The sequence below is a fragment of the Neoarius graeffei genome, chromosome 21, assembly GCF_027579695.1.
Source record: "Neoarius graeffei isolate fNeoGra1 chromosome 21, fNeoGra1.pri, whole genome shotgun sequence".
Lineage (NCBI taxonomy): Eukaryota > Metazoa > Chordata > Actinopteri > Siluriformes > Ariidae > Neoarius > Neoarius graeffei.
In genome coordinates this window covers 61,103,051-61,116,420 of record NC_083589.1, presented here as the reverse complement: position 1 = coordinate 61,116,420, position 13,370 = coordinate 61,103,051, and the positions used below count along the sequence as shown (strand labels likewise).

The following is a 13,370-nucleotide window of genomic DNA, read 5'->3' as shown; positions in this document are numbered from 1 at the left end:
CGATGTATGAATACTGATGCATGCAATTTCTTTTTTTACTCTGAATACAGCCCATAATGAATAAATGGTATAAAAGTGCCTTGTACCTCGGACACTACAACAGGAGGACCAGGCAAACCTGGAGGGCCAACATCTCCCTTTGCCCCATCTTTACCCTGAGAAGGCACACAGGTTCCCAAATTAAATCTGAACAGAATTAAATAGCTTTATATAATTTAATATAGATTATTCGAACTTTATAAGTTCTTACATCAACACCAGGCTCCCCTTTCTCTCCCTGTAACCATAAAAAAAGGTACAGCGTAAAATGTTACATCATTTGTTTTATAAATAATAATAATTAGGCTCTTTTTCACAAACCTTTTTCCCATCACTACCCCTAAGTCCTTGTTGTCCCTAAAGTGAGGAAATGCAGAGATTTAAGCAAAATCAGAATTTAAAAAAAAATATATATATATATATATATATATATATATATATATATATATATATATATATATATATAATACACACACACACACAGTACATAATTAGACATAACTACATAACTAAAGCTCCTACATCTTTTCCTGCTGGTCCACGCTTGCCATCCACACCAGGTTTACCCTACACACAGAGACACACAGAAATAAACACTAGCATTTGTGGACACCAGGTATTAGCAGTCGCATGGTAAGAAAGTAAAACTACAAACTAGAATCCGTTGGCTCGTATATAACTGTCAAAATATTTACAAGATCTTAACGGTTTGGTGAAAACTGGATGAGACAACAGGCTGCTTACAGCCGACGTCACAGCCACCTCATTAGATACGTAAGGCATGAAGTGGTGGTCAGCTCAGCTCACTGTTCACAAAGTGTTACGATCACTGGGACTCCTCACTAGTCATTAAAATGTCTTACGCTTGCATTGTTTTGCGCTGTTCGAATCAAAAACTGTGAAACTGATGAAAGTTTTTTCGAAGTTCCCCATGAAGTGATAAAAGGTGAAAGAGCAAAGGATTTTACCAAAAAACGATGAGAAAGGTGGCTCTTGAACTTTTCGCTGTGATGGAAGGGAGTTCAGTTGAAGAACTCTCGAGTTTGCAGTGATCACTTCGTGAAAGGTTTGTAAATTCCTCTGATTTATTTTGTTTGGATTCGCGAATCACTTTTCTCATCATTTTCTGTTATTTCGTGATATTCTGATGTTTAGGAGACGCTTCAGTCCTCAGATGTGTTTTTGTTTACAGTTTGATTGCAGTCGCCATGTTGTAAACTAACACGTATGTTTTCACTTTGTTTATCAGGATGTCCTCGCAATCTTTACGATATGCAGCATTTATTTATTCTCACTGCATTTTATCTGTTTTAATAATAATAATAAGTTATTGTTTGCTGGAATAGAAGAGCAGGGAGGATTGAGAATCAAGTGGCTCTAGTTTGTTTACACTAAAACTTATAGTATCCTAGCAACCATCACAAAGACACGTACAAAAAAAGCCCCAAAATTCCTCCTTACCCAGAGAAAAACAATACATGATTTGTCTTGTACGTAGTGTCCTGATCCCCAGATCTTTAACCCAGCCACACATATAAAAAGTTGTTCTCCTCCATTCTCTTCCAGGTTTTCATGTGTGTGTCCGTGTAGAACGATGTCTGCAGCACCAAGTAGTTTGAGATCTCGGAGAACTCAACGGATGGATAATTTTCTAACTCGTCGGAAAAATCCTTCTTTACTACTGTGTAAGGTTCTATGCCATCACAAAGATCAACTTTCTGAAGGTATCTTAACCGTGCTTTGGCCTCTAAACTGGTTTCACTAGCTCTTTACATAACAGCAGCCAAACTCGCAAGCAAGAGTCATGTGACTGAACACAACCTATTCCCCACTTCCAAGAAACCAGGTTAAGTCCTTGGTCAGAGGTACTTTAGTCATTCCTGCTGGTCCAGGGAAGTGAACCAGCAACCTTTTGGTTCCAAAGCTGCTTCACTGACCTTTAGGCCATGGCTGTATATGGGACATTACTTGAACATACTCACAGGAACACCAGGTAAACCAGGCATGCCTGCAACTCCAACTCGCCCAGGATCTCCTTTCTCTCCTTTCTATTAAAACGCACACAAAAAAGAACTTAAATGGACTCGATCATCCCAAATCATAGCATTGCTTCTATGTGTTTTTTTTTTTTTTAATTCAACTTTTAAAAGCAATTTTCTCATATACTTTATTATTAGTGACATCAACAGAATATAAACTCGTATTCTTCTTAAACATCTCCCATCTTACGTCACACTAGCTACAGACGCAATAGCTCTTTACAAGCCTAATTATACACCTTATTTCCTTTGATGTCAATGTTACATTAAGCTATGAATCATGCTTTCCTGCCATCGGAACGATTAGTCACAGCTCCCGGTTCCCCTTTCCTCCCAGGTTCGCCCTTAAAAGATAATAATTTGAAAAAAGTTCAGGATTGTAATAACTTTAATAATATTAGTGGCTTAAACATAGCCTTCTGCTCGGAAAAAAGGGAAAGCTGTATTATACAATGCATGCAATAAATAAATAAATAAATAAATAAATAAATAAATAAGAGATGTCATGTAGGCTAACCTTTGGTCCATGCATTCCTTTTAACCCATCTCTGTCAGATACACCCTATGGAGTAAACATTTAAAAAAAAAAAAAAGATAAATAATTGATCATCTATGTTAGTGTTCTGACACCTGACACAAGCTCGAATGATATTAAAACATCTACTGTAGATGATCTATGGTGGTGTAGTGGTTAGCACTGTCACCTCACAGCAAGAAGGTCCGGGTTCGAGCCCCGTGGCCGGCGAGGGCCTTTCTGTGTGGAGTTTGCATGTTCTCCCCGTGTCCGCGTGGGTTTCCTCCGGGTGCTCCGGTTTCCCCCACAGTCCAAAGACATGCAGTTAGGTTAACGTGGGGCGGCCTTGGGCTGAGGTGCCCTTGAGCGAGGTACCGAACCCCTGACTGCTCCCCGGGCGCTCTGGTGTGGCTGCCCACTGCTCTGGGTGTGTGTGTGTGTGTGTGTGTGTGTGTGTGTTCACTGCTTCAGATGGGTTAAATGCAGAGGATGAATTTCACTGTGCTTGAAGTGTGCATGTGACGAATAAAGGTTTCTTCTTCTTCTTAAAAGTGCAAAATATTTATGATTTTTTTTTTTTTTGCATCTACACTCACCTGTCACTTTATTAGGAACATAAAATCATGCACATACATATCAAGAGTTGTTAAAGACAGCTGAAGATTGAAAAAACCGCCAGGTGAAGTCTAGTTCAACCGCCTCAGAATCCTGTTCTCGGCTCATAGGTGTGGTGATCTGCTGTTGTACCGCATCCAGATCAAGGTTTGGCGTGTTTGGCATTCTGAGATGCTTTTCTGTCACCACGGCAGCAAAGAATGGTTATTTGAGTTACCATAGCCATCCTGTCATCTCAAACCAGTCTGGCTGTTCTCTCTGCCTGCAGACTTGCCGCTCGCTGGATGGTTTTTTGCACCATTCTATGTAAACTTTAATGACTGTTGTGTGTGAAAATCTCAGGAGATTATCGGTTTCTGAAATACTCAAACTCATGCCACTGAGATCATTTTTTTCTCCATTCTGATGTATAATGTGGACTTTAACTGACGCTCTTGACCTGTGTCTTGACCTGCATGATTTTATGCGTTGCACATGATTGGCTGACTGGATAACTGCATGAACGAGCGGCTATAGAGGTGTTCCGAATAAACTACACATTACACGACACAATTCAAAGATTTTTAAATGCTTCAAGATTACAGGAACAGCGTAAAGAAAAGGTGCAGTCTATATCCATTCCAAAATGGAAAAATATTCATATATTCACAACTTGTTGAATGTTGTTGCATTTTTACTGGTTCATATGGAACCAACTAAACACCTAAATTATTGGATTAATACACATCAAAGACTTACTGCAAAGTCCATAAATCCTGAAGATCCAGGTTTTCCTGGTGGACCCTAGAAAAAGAGGGACATATTAGAGAATGAGAGCGATATTACTGAGCATTAGATTCTTTGTGTTCATGTTCTTACTGGTGGCCCTGATCGTCCTGTATCTCCTTGAAGGCCTGGGAGTCCACGCTCTCCGGGCTCACCTGGCTCACCCTAGAAATATGCAAAATACTGACCACATCAATTTCTAGTAGATAAAATACACTTTATTATTCAACAGATTCAGAAGAATAATCAGTGAGTAGGTAAAATCCTGCACTCAGATCTTTGGACATTTTCAGATTTTCTAGACCGTGCTAATGCTTTTAATGTTTTTACTGATCTAATTATTCTCCCTTGAATGATCTGGTAGCTCTAGTCCATCCATCCATTATCTGTAACTGCTTATCCTGTGCAGGGTCGCAGGCGAGCTGGATCCTATCCCAGCTGACTACGGGCGAAAGGCGGGGTACACCCTGGACAAGTCGCCAGGTCATCACAGGGCTGACACATAGACACAGACAACCATTCACACTCACATTCACACCTACGCTCAATTTAGAGTCACCAGTTAACCTAACCTGCATGTCTTTGGACTGTGGGGGAAACCGGAGCACCCGGAGGAAACCCACGCGGACACGGGGAGAACATGCAAACTCCGCACAGAAAGGCCCTCGCCGGCCACGGGGCTCGAACCCGGACCTTCTTGCTGTGAGGCGACAGCGCTGACCGCTACACCATCGTGCCGCCCCAAACTTTAGTCTTTTTTCTTTTTTTTTCCAATTGTTGATTTTGCAATGGCAACTTGCTCATCAGTGCTTTCCAGTGATGTTTGGTTTAATGTCATGTTCAAAACTTATTATATTATATTATATTATATTATATTATATTATATTATATTATATTATATTATATTATATTAGTTCTATTTACATACAAGTCAACACTACTTACAGTATCTAATTCCACAATTTGATGAGTGCACAATTACAAACCTACTGGTTACCTGGTGGTGATGCAATGGTTAAGGCTCTGGGTTACTGATCAGAAGGTTGGGGGTTCAAGCCCCAGCACTGCACAAAGTGTCACTGTTGGGCCCTTGAGCAAGGCCTTTAACTGTATCTGTACGACTGGTGCTATATCATTACTGATCTGAGCTTCCTAACAAGTTAGGGTATGCAAAGAAAAGAAATTCACTGTGCTGGAATAAATATGTGACAAATAAATGTTTCTTTTTTTTTTTTTACTTCTTCTTCTATTCAGGCTCAACTTGAAATTTGCAACAAAAATGAAAACCACCAGAATTATTGTAGAAAATGAAACATCATAAATTCATGCATGACGTGTCCTGTACCTTGATGATTCTGATGTTTTCTGACATGGACAACTAAGAAAGAAGAAAAGCAAATATTTGGACACATGTATAAACACAAATAATGAAGAATGTATAGCAGAAGCTTGCACTGAATATGTGATGAAGAAACGTAGCAATAATAATGTAATGTGTAATATTTTAATTACACTACTGTAATGTGCAATATTACCACGAGATGACCTAGTGGTTAGCATGTCTGCCTCTCGATCGGGAGAGCGTGAGTTCTACTCACGCGGTTACCAGAGGACTAGCCCCCTACTGTAACCCTAGCTATGTAATAGGCGAGAGGCCGAGGGCTATGGAAATGGAGATCGGCGCCACCCTATGCGGCACATGGCGTGGGAAGAACTTTGATTTGATAATGTGCAATATTAACATAAGTGTGGGAAATGTAATACACTGCTGATATTACAATTTATTATATAGACACAAGTGTTTTACTGGGAAATACGCCACTCGTATTTTTCATACGAGCTACATCCAGGACATTGAGTAACATAATTTCCAGTATCTTCACTCGAGGAAATCGATGAATTGTTTTGATAAATTTGGGGACTTTTTGTTTGTGAATGTGTCGATATAAGAAAAAGAAAATCACACGTTGGCTTGAAGATATGAAGTTTATCTTCTCGTGTTGAAAAACTCACATTTTTCATAAGAAATACATCACAGATCTGAGAGACATATTTAAACTCTAAACTTCTATTTATAACTTGAACATTCCAAATTCCACAGGTCACTTTATACTATTGCACTTTATAATATTTCTGCTGCTGCATAATTTAATTTAATACTCTTCATATTTATTTCTGTGCTGAGCCAATTTGCGACAAAATCTCGTTTGGTGTACACTTGTTGCATACTGAATGACAATAAAGGTTGTCTAAGTCTAAATAATATTGGCTGGCTTTTTTCATGGTCTATCAGATATATTCCTTTCAGCGAGCATGATACTGAACGAGTCGAAGACGAGTAGCTGAATGGAATATATCTGATAGACCACAAAACAAAGCCAGCCAATATTATTATTATTATACGTACACATTCCTTTCGGGTGTTCAACGCGTCTTTCTCTTTCAAAATTCTCTCACAATCTTCCATATTTAAAAAAGCAAACCTGGCGGCCATGTTTGTTTAGAAATTGTCCCAGTTGCTCGGTAGTGCAGAAGTTTTACGTCTCTGATGTGTCTCTTTTCCAGTATTTCGAGGTCCATTAGTATGTTTTTCTCTTCTAAATATGCGTGAAGAAAATATAATGAAGTTCTGGTAGCCTTTCGGGTGTCCAGTGCGTATTTCTCTTTCCCAGCGAACAAAGAAATGCTTCTGCACATGCGCAGCAGAAAACTTTCTCATTGGATATTCTCATGAGCTCTGACATGTGACGTCATGTTGAATCATGCAATATCATAAACCATATTCAACGCTCATTCTCCATTGGGTAGAGCGACGTAATACATGTAGGATAAGCGATATGCTAACAATATTGCATGCTATCAAACCAAATGAATGAAACCCGCTAGAAGGGAATCGAACACATGCTTTTATTCCATCGAAAAAGTGTCCTGGATGGATAATAATTCCCGAAATTTCACTCTGATGACGTCACTCCCAGTGTTTTCACGCTGACTAGATGCGCGTTGTCAAAATGGCGAACCGATTCAAAATTAAAATTCTTTTGATTAACTTGCATTGGGTTTTTTTTGGTGGATGTATCTGTATAATAAAAAGAACATTACATGCTGGTGTGAAGATATGAAGTTTATCTTCTCGTGTTGAAAACATATCACTCATTCGTTTCACTCACTCTTGATATATACATTCACCACTTGAAGATAAACTTCATATCTTTGCACCACCATGTAATATCCTCTAAATATAGCAATATATAAAAGGAAGCCATGGCCTAAAGGTTAGAGAAGCAGCTTTGAGACCAAAAGGTCTCTAGTTTAATTCCCTGGAGCAGCAGGAATGGCTGACGTACCCTTGAGCAAGGCACCTAACCCCTGACTGCTCCCCAGGCTGCTCTGGGTCTGTTGTATGTTGCTCTGGATAAGAGCATCTGCTAAATGCCATTAATGTAATATATTACTTATTTGACTTAAACATTCATATTCTCTTTATTTAGTCGAATGTTCTATTTCATCAATAATCTCTTTGCAATAGTCTTGTGTGGTAGATGTAATGTATTGTATATATTCTCTTTCTTTCTTTCTTGCACTGCACAAAGACAGTCATCCAATTTTCACTGTACTTTGTGCAATAATAATAAAGGCATTCATTCATTCATTCATTCATTCAGTAAGCCTTAAGAGGAAACATTTCTGACTGTATGATAATGTGATCTGACTGTTTGAAATAATCTAAAATCTCACATGATAAGTTCCAGGTGGACCAGGTTTCCCCTAGAGAAACAAAAATTATAGTCAATGATTGCTGTACCTTCTACTTACAAACCACACTTACAGCCATTCAGTAGCTATGAACCTCACACTTATTAGAATTATTAATCAAAATATGCATGCATGCACACACTGGGGACATTGTCCATCAACACGCATAATCTGCACGCATGCCCGTTTTTATCCGTGTGCGAGATTTAGAGAAATCATATCACAGCGCTGCTGAATTCCCCAGCGTGATTAGTTAGAAGGTGATGATTAATTTTCTAGAACATCAGCTCTCATGGTAGAGCACTCGTTCTAATACATTATCATTTCTATACTGAAAGCTCATTATCAAGTTTTATATGATATATAAATCCTTTTTTTTTCACTTCCGTTTCTGGTTGAGAGTATGCCGTGCGCATTCTGGCTGCCGCTTCTCACCGGAGCTTTTTATTTATTTATTTTATTTTATTTTCTCTTTTGTGTTTGTGTAGTTAGATGTTTGCTTTTGTCTGAGTGTTTTTGTCCGCCGGTTGTGGTGTAGCTCTGGACCCAGTTTTGGGCGTTGGTTCCCTCCAGGCCTTGGTTCGCTGTGGGTGATGCCTGTGCTCGTAGCTATGGACTGCAGTGAGCTCGTTGCTCATTTTAACACTGGGGTTGTCCAGCGCTCTGTGCAGCAGTGCTTGGCGTGATGTTCTGAGCGATGTTGCTCGGTGGCGTCGCAGCGTCTGTGCAGGCGGTTTGGGACATACCAGCGCTCTGCGTGGCAGTGTGTCTGTGCTCGCTTCGTGGATCCATGGCATGGTGTTCCAAGTGATGTTGCCCGGTGCCGTCGCAGCAGCTGTGCTGGCGGTGTGGGACTTGTTTTCGTGCACCTTTTGGTGGGACTGTGGCTGCTACACCATTGGAATGACATCCTGACCTTTATTTGGTGGATTTTTTTTCCCTACAATTGTAAAGCGATCCTGGGTTTTGAGAAAGGCGCTATATAAATTGAAATTATTATGATTATTATTATTATTATTATTATTATTATATACTATGTCCCCATAATCAATTGTTTAAAAAAACTCTGCGGTTATTTAATAAAGTATAATTGCTGACATGGTGAAGCCTTCTGTACAGAGACACTTATCATTTATAAAGCATAAACGCTGTGTCAGCACTTACTTAGTAACAGTCAGAGATAAAGCTGTAACTTTAAATTTTCCGACATGACACAGTCTTCAGGACTTTTTTAAAAGAGCTTTTTAACTTCAAGAGAAAGTCTGTTGAAGGAACGACCTTTATTTATAGCTGCTCTAATAAGAACTAACTTGTTTTGTGGATGCGCCACGACATTAAACTTAACTATAAATGGATAAAAGTATGACATGTTGCTCTTTAATACATTAAAAAATTGCAATCATTCTCAAATTCCTGTGGTGCAAGAGGAATAAAGCGCTCTTTATTTAGGGATGTGATGTCATAGGAAAATAATCAACTTTGGGGTGGTAACACTAACTCTGCTTCACATCAGGATGCATCACACCGTCTTTAATGAACTTAAGAGCATGTTTCAAAACTATACTGTTTGAAAAAAACTGCTAAATCTAGAACCCTAACTGTTCAACTGAGCGTTTTCCTTCCAGAGAGGGTTCCATGTAGAACCCTTGACAACCCAAATTAATAAGCCTTGAGAAAGGTGTATGCTTTTCATTAAATTCCCAACAGTATAACTTATTTTTATATATTAAAAGAAATGACATCTCTAGTCAGAGTTAATTGAAATCCAGTTGTAATTATTTTCCCAATAATAATTACCTTTTTTTTGGACAATAAATAATTACATATTTTTAAAACACAACCGATATGTCTGCTCTAATGGCCAGTCGTTATTTTAAAGACCACTAGGATGTTTTGTTTCATGATTCCAAGAAACCGTCCTTTTAGATTTGTGTTCTGAACTAGATCCAGCATGGGAGAGAAAATCATTTTATTGTGACACAAACAATAATTAAGATGAAAAAAAAACAGAAATCTGGAGTGTGTATAGGTATTCACCCCCAGTCAATACTTTGTAGAGCCACCTTTTGCTGCAATTACAGCTGGAAGTCTCTTGGGGCTTGTCTCTATTAGCTTAGCACATCTAGCCACTGGGATTTTTGCCCATTCCTCAAGGCAAAACTGCTCCAACTCATTCAAGTTAGATGGGTTGTGTTGGTGTGCAGCAATCTTCAAGTTATGCCACAGATTCTCAATTGGGTTGAGGTCTGGGCTTTGATTAGGCCATTCCAAGAGATTTATATGTTTCACTTTAAACCACTCCAGTGTAGCTTTCGCAGTACGTTTAGGGTCATTGTCCTGCTAGAACATGAACCTTCATCCCAGTCTCAAACCTCTGGCTGACTCAAACAGGTTTTCCTCCAGAATTGCCCTGTATTTAGTGCCATCCATCTTTCCTTCAGTCCTGACCAGCTTTCCTGTCCCTGCAGATGAAAAACATCCCCACAGCATGATGCTGCCACCACCATGCTTCACTGTAGGAATGGTGTTCTCAAGGTGATGGCACATGGTGTTTCCCATGATGGCCAAAAAGATCAATTTTAGTCTCATTTGACCAGAGAATCATCTTCCATGTGTTTGGGGAGTCTGCCACATGCTGTTGGGCAAACTCCAAATGTGTTTTCTTTAAGCAATGACTATCTTTTCTGGCCACTCTTCCATAAAGTCCCGCTCTGTGGGGTGTACAGCTTAAATTGGTCCTATGGACAGATGCTCCCATCTCCGCTGTGGATCTTTGCAGTTCCCTCAGCATTATCTTTGGTGTCTTTGTTACATCTCTGATTAATGCCCTCCTTGCCCGGTCTGTGAGTTTTGGTGGGCGGGGCCTTCTCTTGTCAGGTTTGTAGTGGTGCCATATTCTTTCCATTTTGCTATAATGGATTTAATGGAGCTCCGTGGGATATTCAAAGTTTGGGATATTTTTTATAACCCAACCCTGATCTATACTTCTCCACAACTTTGTCTCTGATCTGTTTGGAGGCTCCTTGGTTTTCATGTTGCTTGCTTAGTAGTGTTGCAGAGTCAGGGTCCTTCCAGAACAAGTGAATTTATACAGACATCATGTGACAGATCATGTGACACTTTGATTGCACACAGGTGGATCTTAATCAACTAATTATGTGACTTAAGAAGTGAATTGGTTGGAGCAGCTCTTATTTAGGGGTTTCATACAAAAGGGTGTGAATACCGGTGAACACTCTGGATTTCTGTTTTTTTTTTCATCTTAATTATTGTTTGTGTCACAATAAAACAACAATGTGCACCTTTAAAGTGGTCGGCATGTTGTGTAAATCAGATGGTGCTAACTCTCCAAAAATCCATTTTAATTCCAGCTTGTAATGCGACAAAACAGGACAAACACCAAGTGGGATGAATACTTTTGCAAGACACTGTAAAAAATATATAGTGGTTTTACATAATGGTTTTTATTTAATAGTTTTATATAGTAGTTTTTGTTTAATAGTTGGTGTGATGTCAAATGACTTTTACCGACTTAATAAAGATGTAGAAGATGTAGATAAATCTTATTGTATCCGGATTGGAACTGATAAAAGGGGATTGGGTATGGGATGTGTTGTGTATACTTCTGATAACTAAAATAAGAATATAATGCAGAACATACTGGCTCGCCTTTCTCCCCTTTTGGACCTTCAGGACCCTGTGAAGGACAAATGCAAGATATTTTAACTACAGCTGTGCAAATAAACAATATACACTCAAAATGACTTCCGTTAAATACAATAAAATGATACTGACACGACAATGACACTTGTATAAGACATTTATATAAGACTTAATATTAGTTCATGAATAATATGCTTTAAGATGAAGAGCTGAATAATAAGCCAGGCCTTAAAAAGTGGTTAAAAAGACTGCAGATGTTTACCGGAAGCCCAATTTTCCCAGGGTCTCCTTTCTCACCAGAGCCTCCTGGATGTCCAGGGAGACCAAGTAGGCCCTGAGGTTGAAGAGAAACAGAAATTAATTAAGTAATTAAGAATTAAACATAACAGGATGTGATTTTATAGGAAAATAAATCACTGATGGGGTGCTGCAGAGGTACATTACCAGCACATCCTGAATAATAATAATAATAATAATAATAATAATAATAATAATAATAATAGTCAATCTTAGCATCGACTGGGGATGTCACCTGCAGACTTTTAGGTAAGGCCCCAGAAAGTGAACTGCATCTGCTTGCTGGATGTCCTACATTGGTACAGAATAAGTACCTTACCAGACACAACAACACACCCAATGTGATGTATTTTGAGGTACTTAAAGATCTCCAGCTGGTGGAGTCAGTGCCACCATGGTACTCGCCAAAGAAACCCAAACCCCTGTACTGCTCAACCAATGTGGAAGCGTACTGGGACATTCCAGTGTTTGGGGAATATCAAGAGTTGCCAGCAAACAGGATAGATGCAAAGATCGTGAACCATGCAACAAAGTCAGTCATCACCCTGGAGATGAAGTGCCCATGGATCGAGAACAGGACAAGGAAAGATGACGAAAAGACCCTGAAGTATGGTCCGCTGCACTGGGAGTTAAAGGAAAGGTACCCTGGATATGATGTCCAACAGTATAACATTATAATGGACATGTTTGGAGGATGGTCAATGGACATGGAGGACTCTGTATGAAGGTTACTGAGAGCAAAGACAAAGATTGTTCTCAGGAATATGCAGAAGTCTATAATATCAAGCACAGAGAACATTGCTAGGACTTTTAAGGTTGTGTCATAAGCTTGTCCAGTAAGATGGTATTGAGATAAACTGTACGAACTTGCAATCACCATGCATTGTTTTTATTTTTTATTATTGTTTTTATTTATAGGTTCCTCATAACAGACCAGACATTATGATCATTGATAAGAGCAGTAAGTTATGTTACATCATTGATGTGGCCTGCCTGGGAGATAGCAGGATCGCCAGTAAAATAGCAGAGAAGTTCAATTAGTACAGCAACCTGGCGATAGAGATCAAACCGCTGTGGAAGTTGAAGAAAGTTGTCATCACCCCTATTGTTATACGGGCGCTTGGAAGTGTAACAAAGAGACTTGAAAAATATCTAAAGAATATCCATGTAAGCATCAAGCCCTTCACAATGCAGAAATCTGTTTTATTGGGTTTGGCAAAGATCCTCAGAAGAGCCGTGGAATGCTAAGGCCGACTGTTGCAGCCTGCTCAGGTCTCACCAGTAAAACTGTGATGATCATCATTTAATGATAATAATAAAGTTAAATTTCTATTGCACCTTTCAATCGCAAGATTGCTTTACAGAAGGGATAAAAAAAGACTAAGCAGTAAGAGAGGAAGAGAAATGATCATGGAAAAGATAAGTCTTCAATTGAGATTTGAAAGTAGAGAAAGAAGAGCAGTTACAGAGAGATTGAGGAAGAGAATTCCAGAGTTTGGGGCAATGGGACTGAAGGACCTGCCTCCCAATGGTGGAAAGTCAGGTGCATGGGACACAAGTAAATTGTTGCTAGAAGCCCAAAGTGAGCCAGAGGGTGTGTAGGGGGTCAGTAGTTCCCTCAAGTAGATAGGAGCAAGATTATACAGGGCTTTGAAAGTGAGAAGCAAGATTTTAAATTTGAT

General features: G+C 39.2%; 1 protein-coding gene across 10 annotated transcripts in view; it reads right to left on the bottom strand.

The window, feature by feature from the left end:
- Positions 1-13,370, bottom strand: part of col7a1l (collagen type VII alpha 1-like) — a 277,370-nt gene that overhangs the window by 64,371 nt on the left and 199,629 nt on the right. For 9 of the 10 annotated variants that reach the window (XM_060903444.1, XM_060903446.1, XM_060903447.1 and 6 more), the window contains 12 exons: positions 11,654-11,725; positions 11,390-11,425; positions 7,711-7,740; positions 5,318-5,350; positions 4,066-4,137; positions 3,946-3,990; positions 2,596-2,640; positions 2,022-2,087; positions 562-606; positions 361-396; positions 251-277; positions 87-155 (listed from right to left, as the gene is read on the bottom strand). In XM_060903444.1, coding sequence (XP_060759427.1) covers positions 87-155; positions 251-277; positions 361-396; positions 562-606; positions 2,022-2,087; positions 2,596-2,640; positions 3,946-3,990; positions 4,066-4,137; positions 5,318-5,350; positions 7,711-7,740; positions 11,390-11,425; positions 11,654-11,725 — 576 coding nt within the window. The remainder of the gene's footprint in view (positions 1-86; positions 156-250; positions 278-360; positions 397-561; positions 607-2,021; positions 2,088-2,595; positions 2,641-3,945; positions 3,991-4,065; positions 4,138-5,317; positions 5,351-7,710; positions 7,741-11,389; positions 11,426-11,653; positions 11,726-13,370) is intronic. The other variant, XM_060903451.1, reaches the window with a different exon arrangement.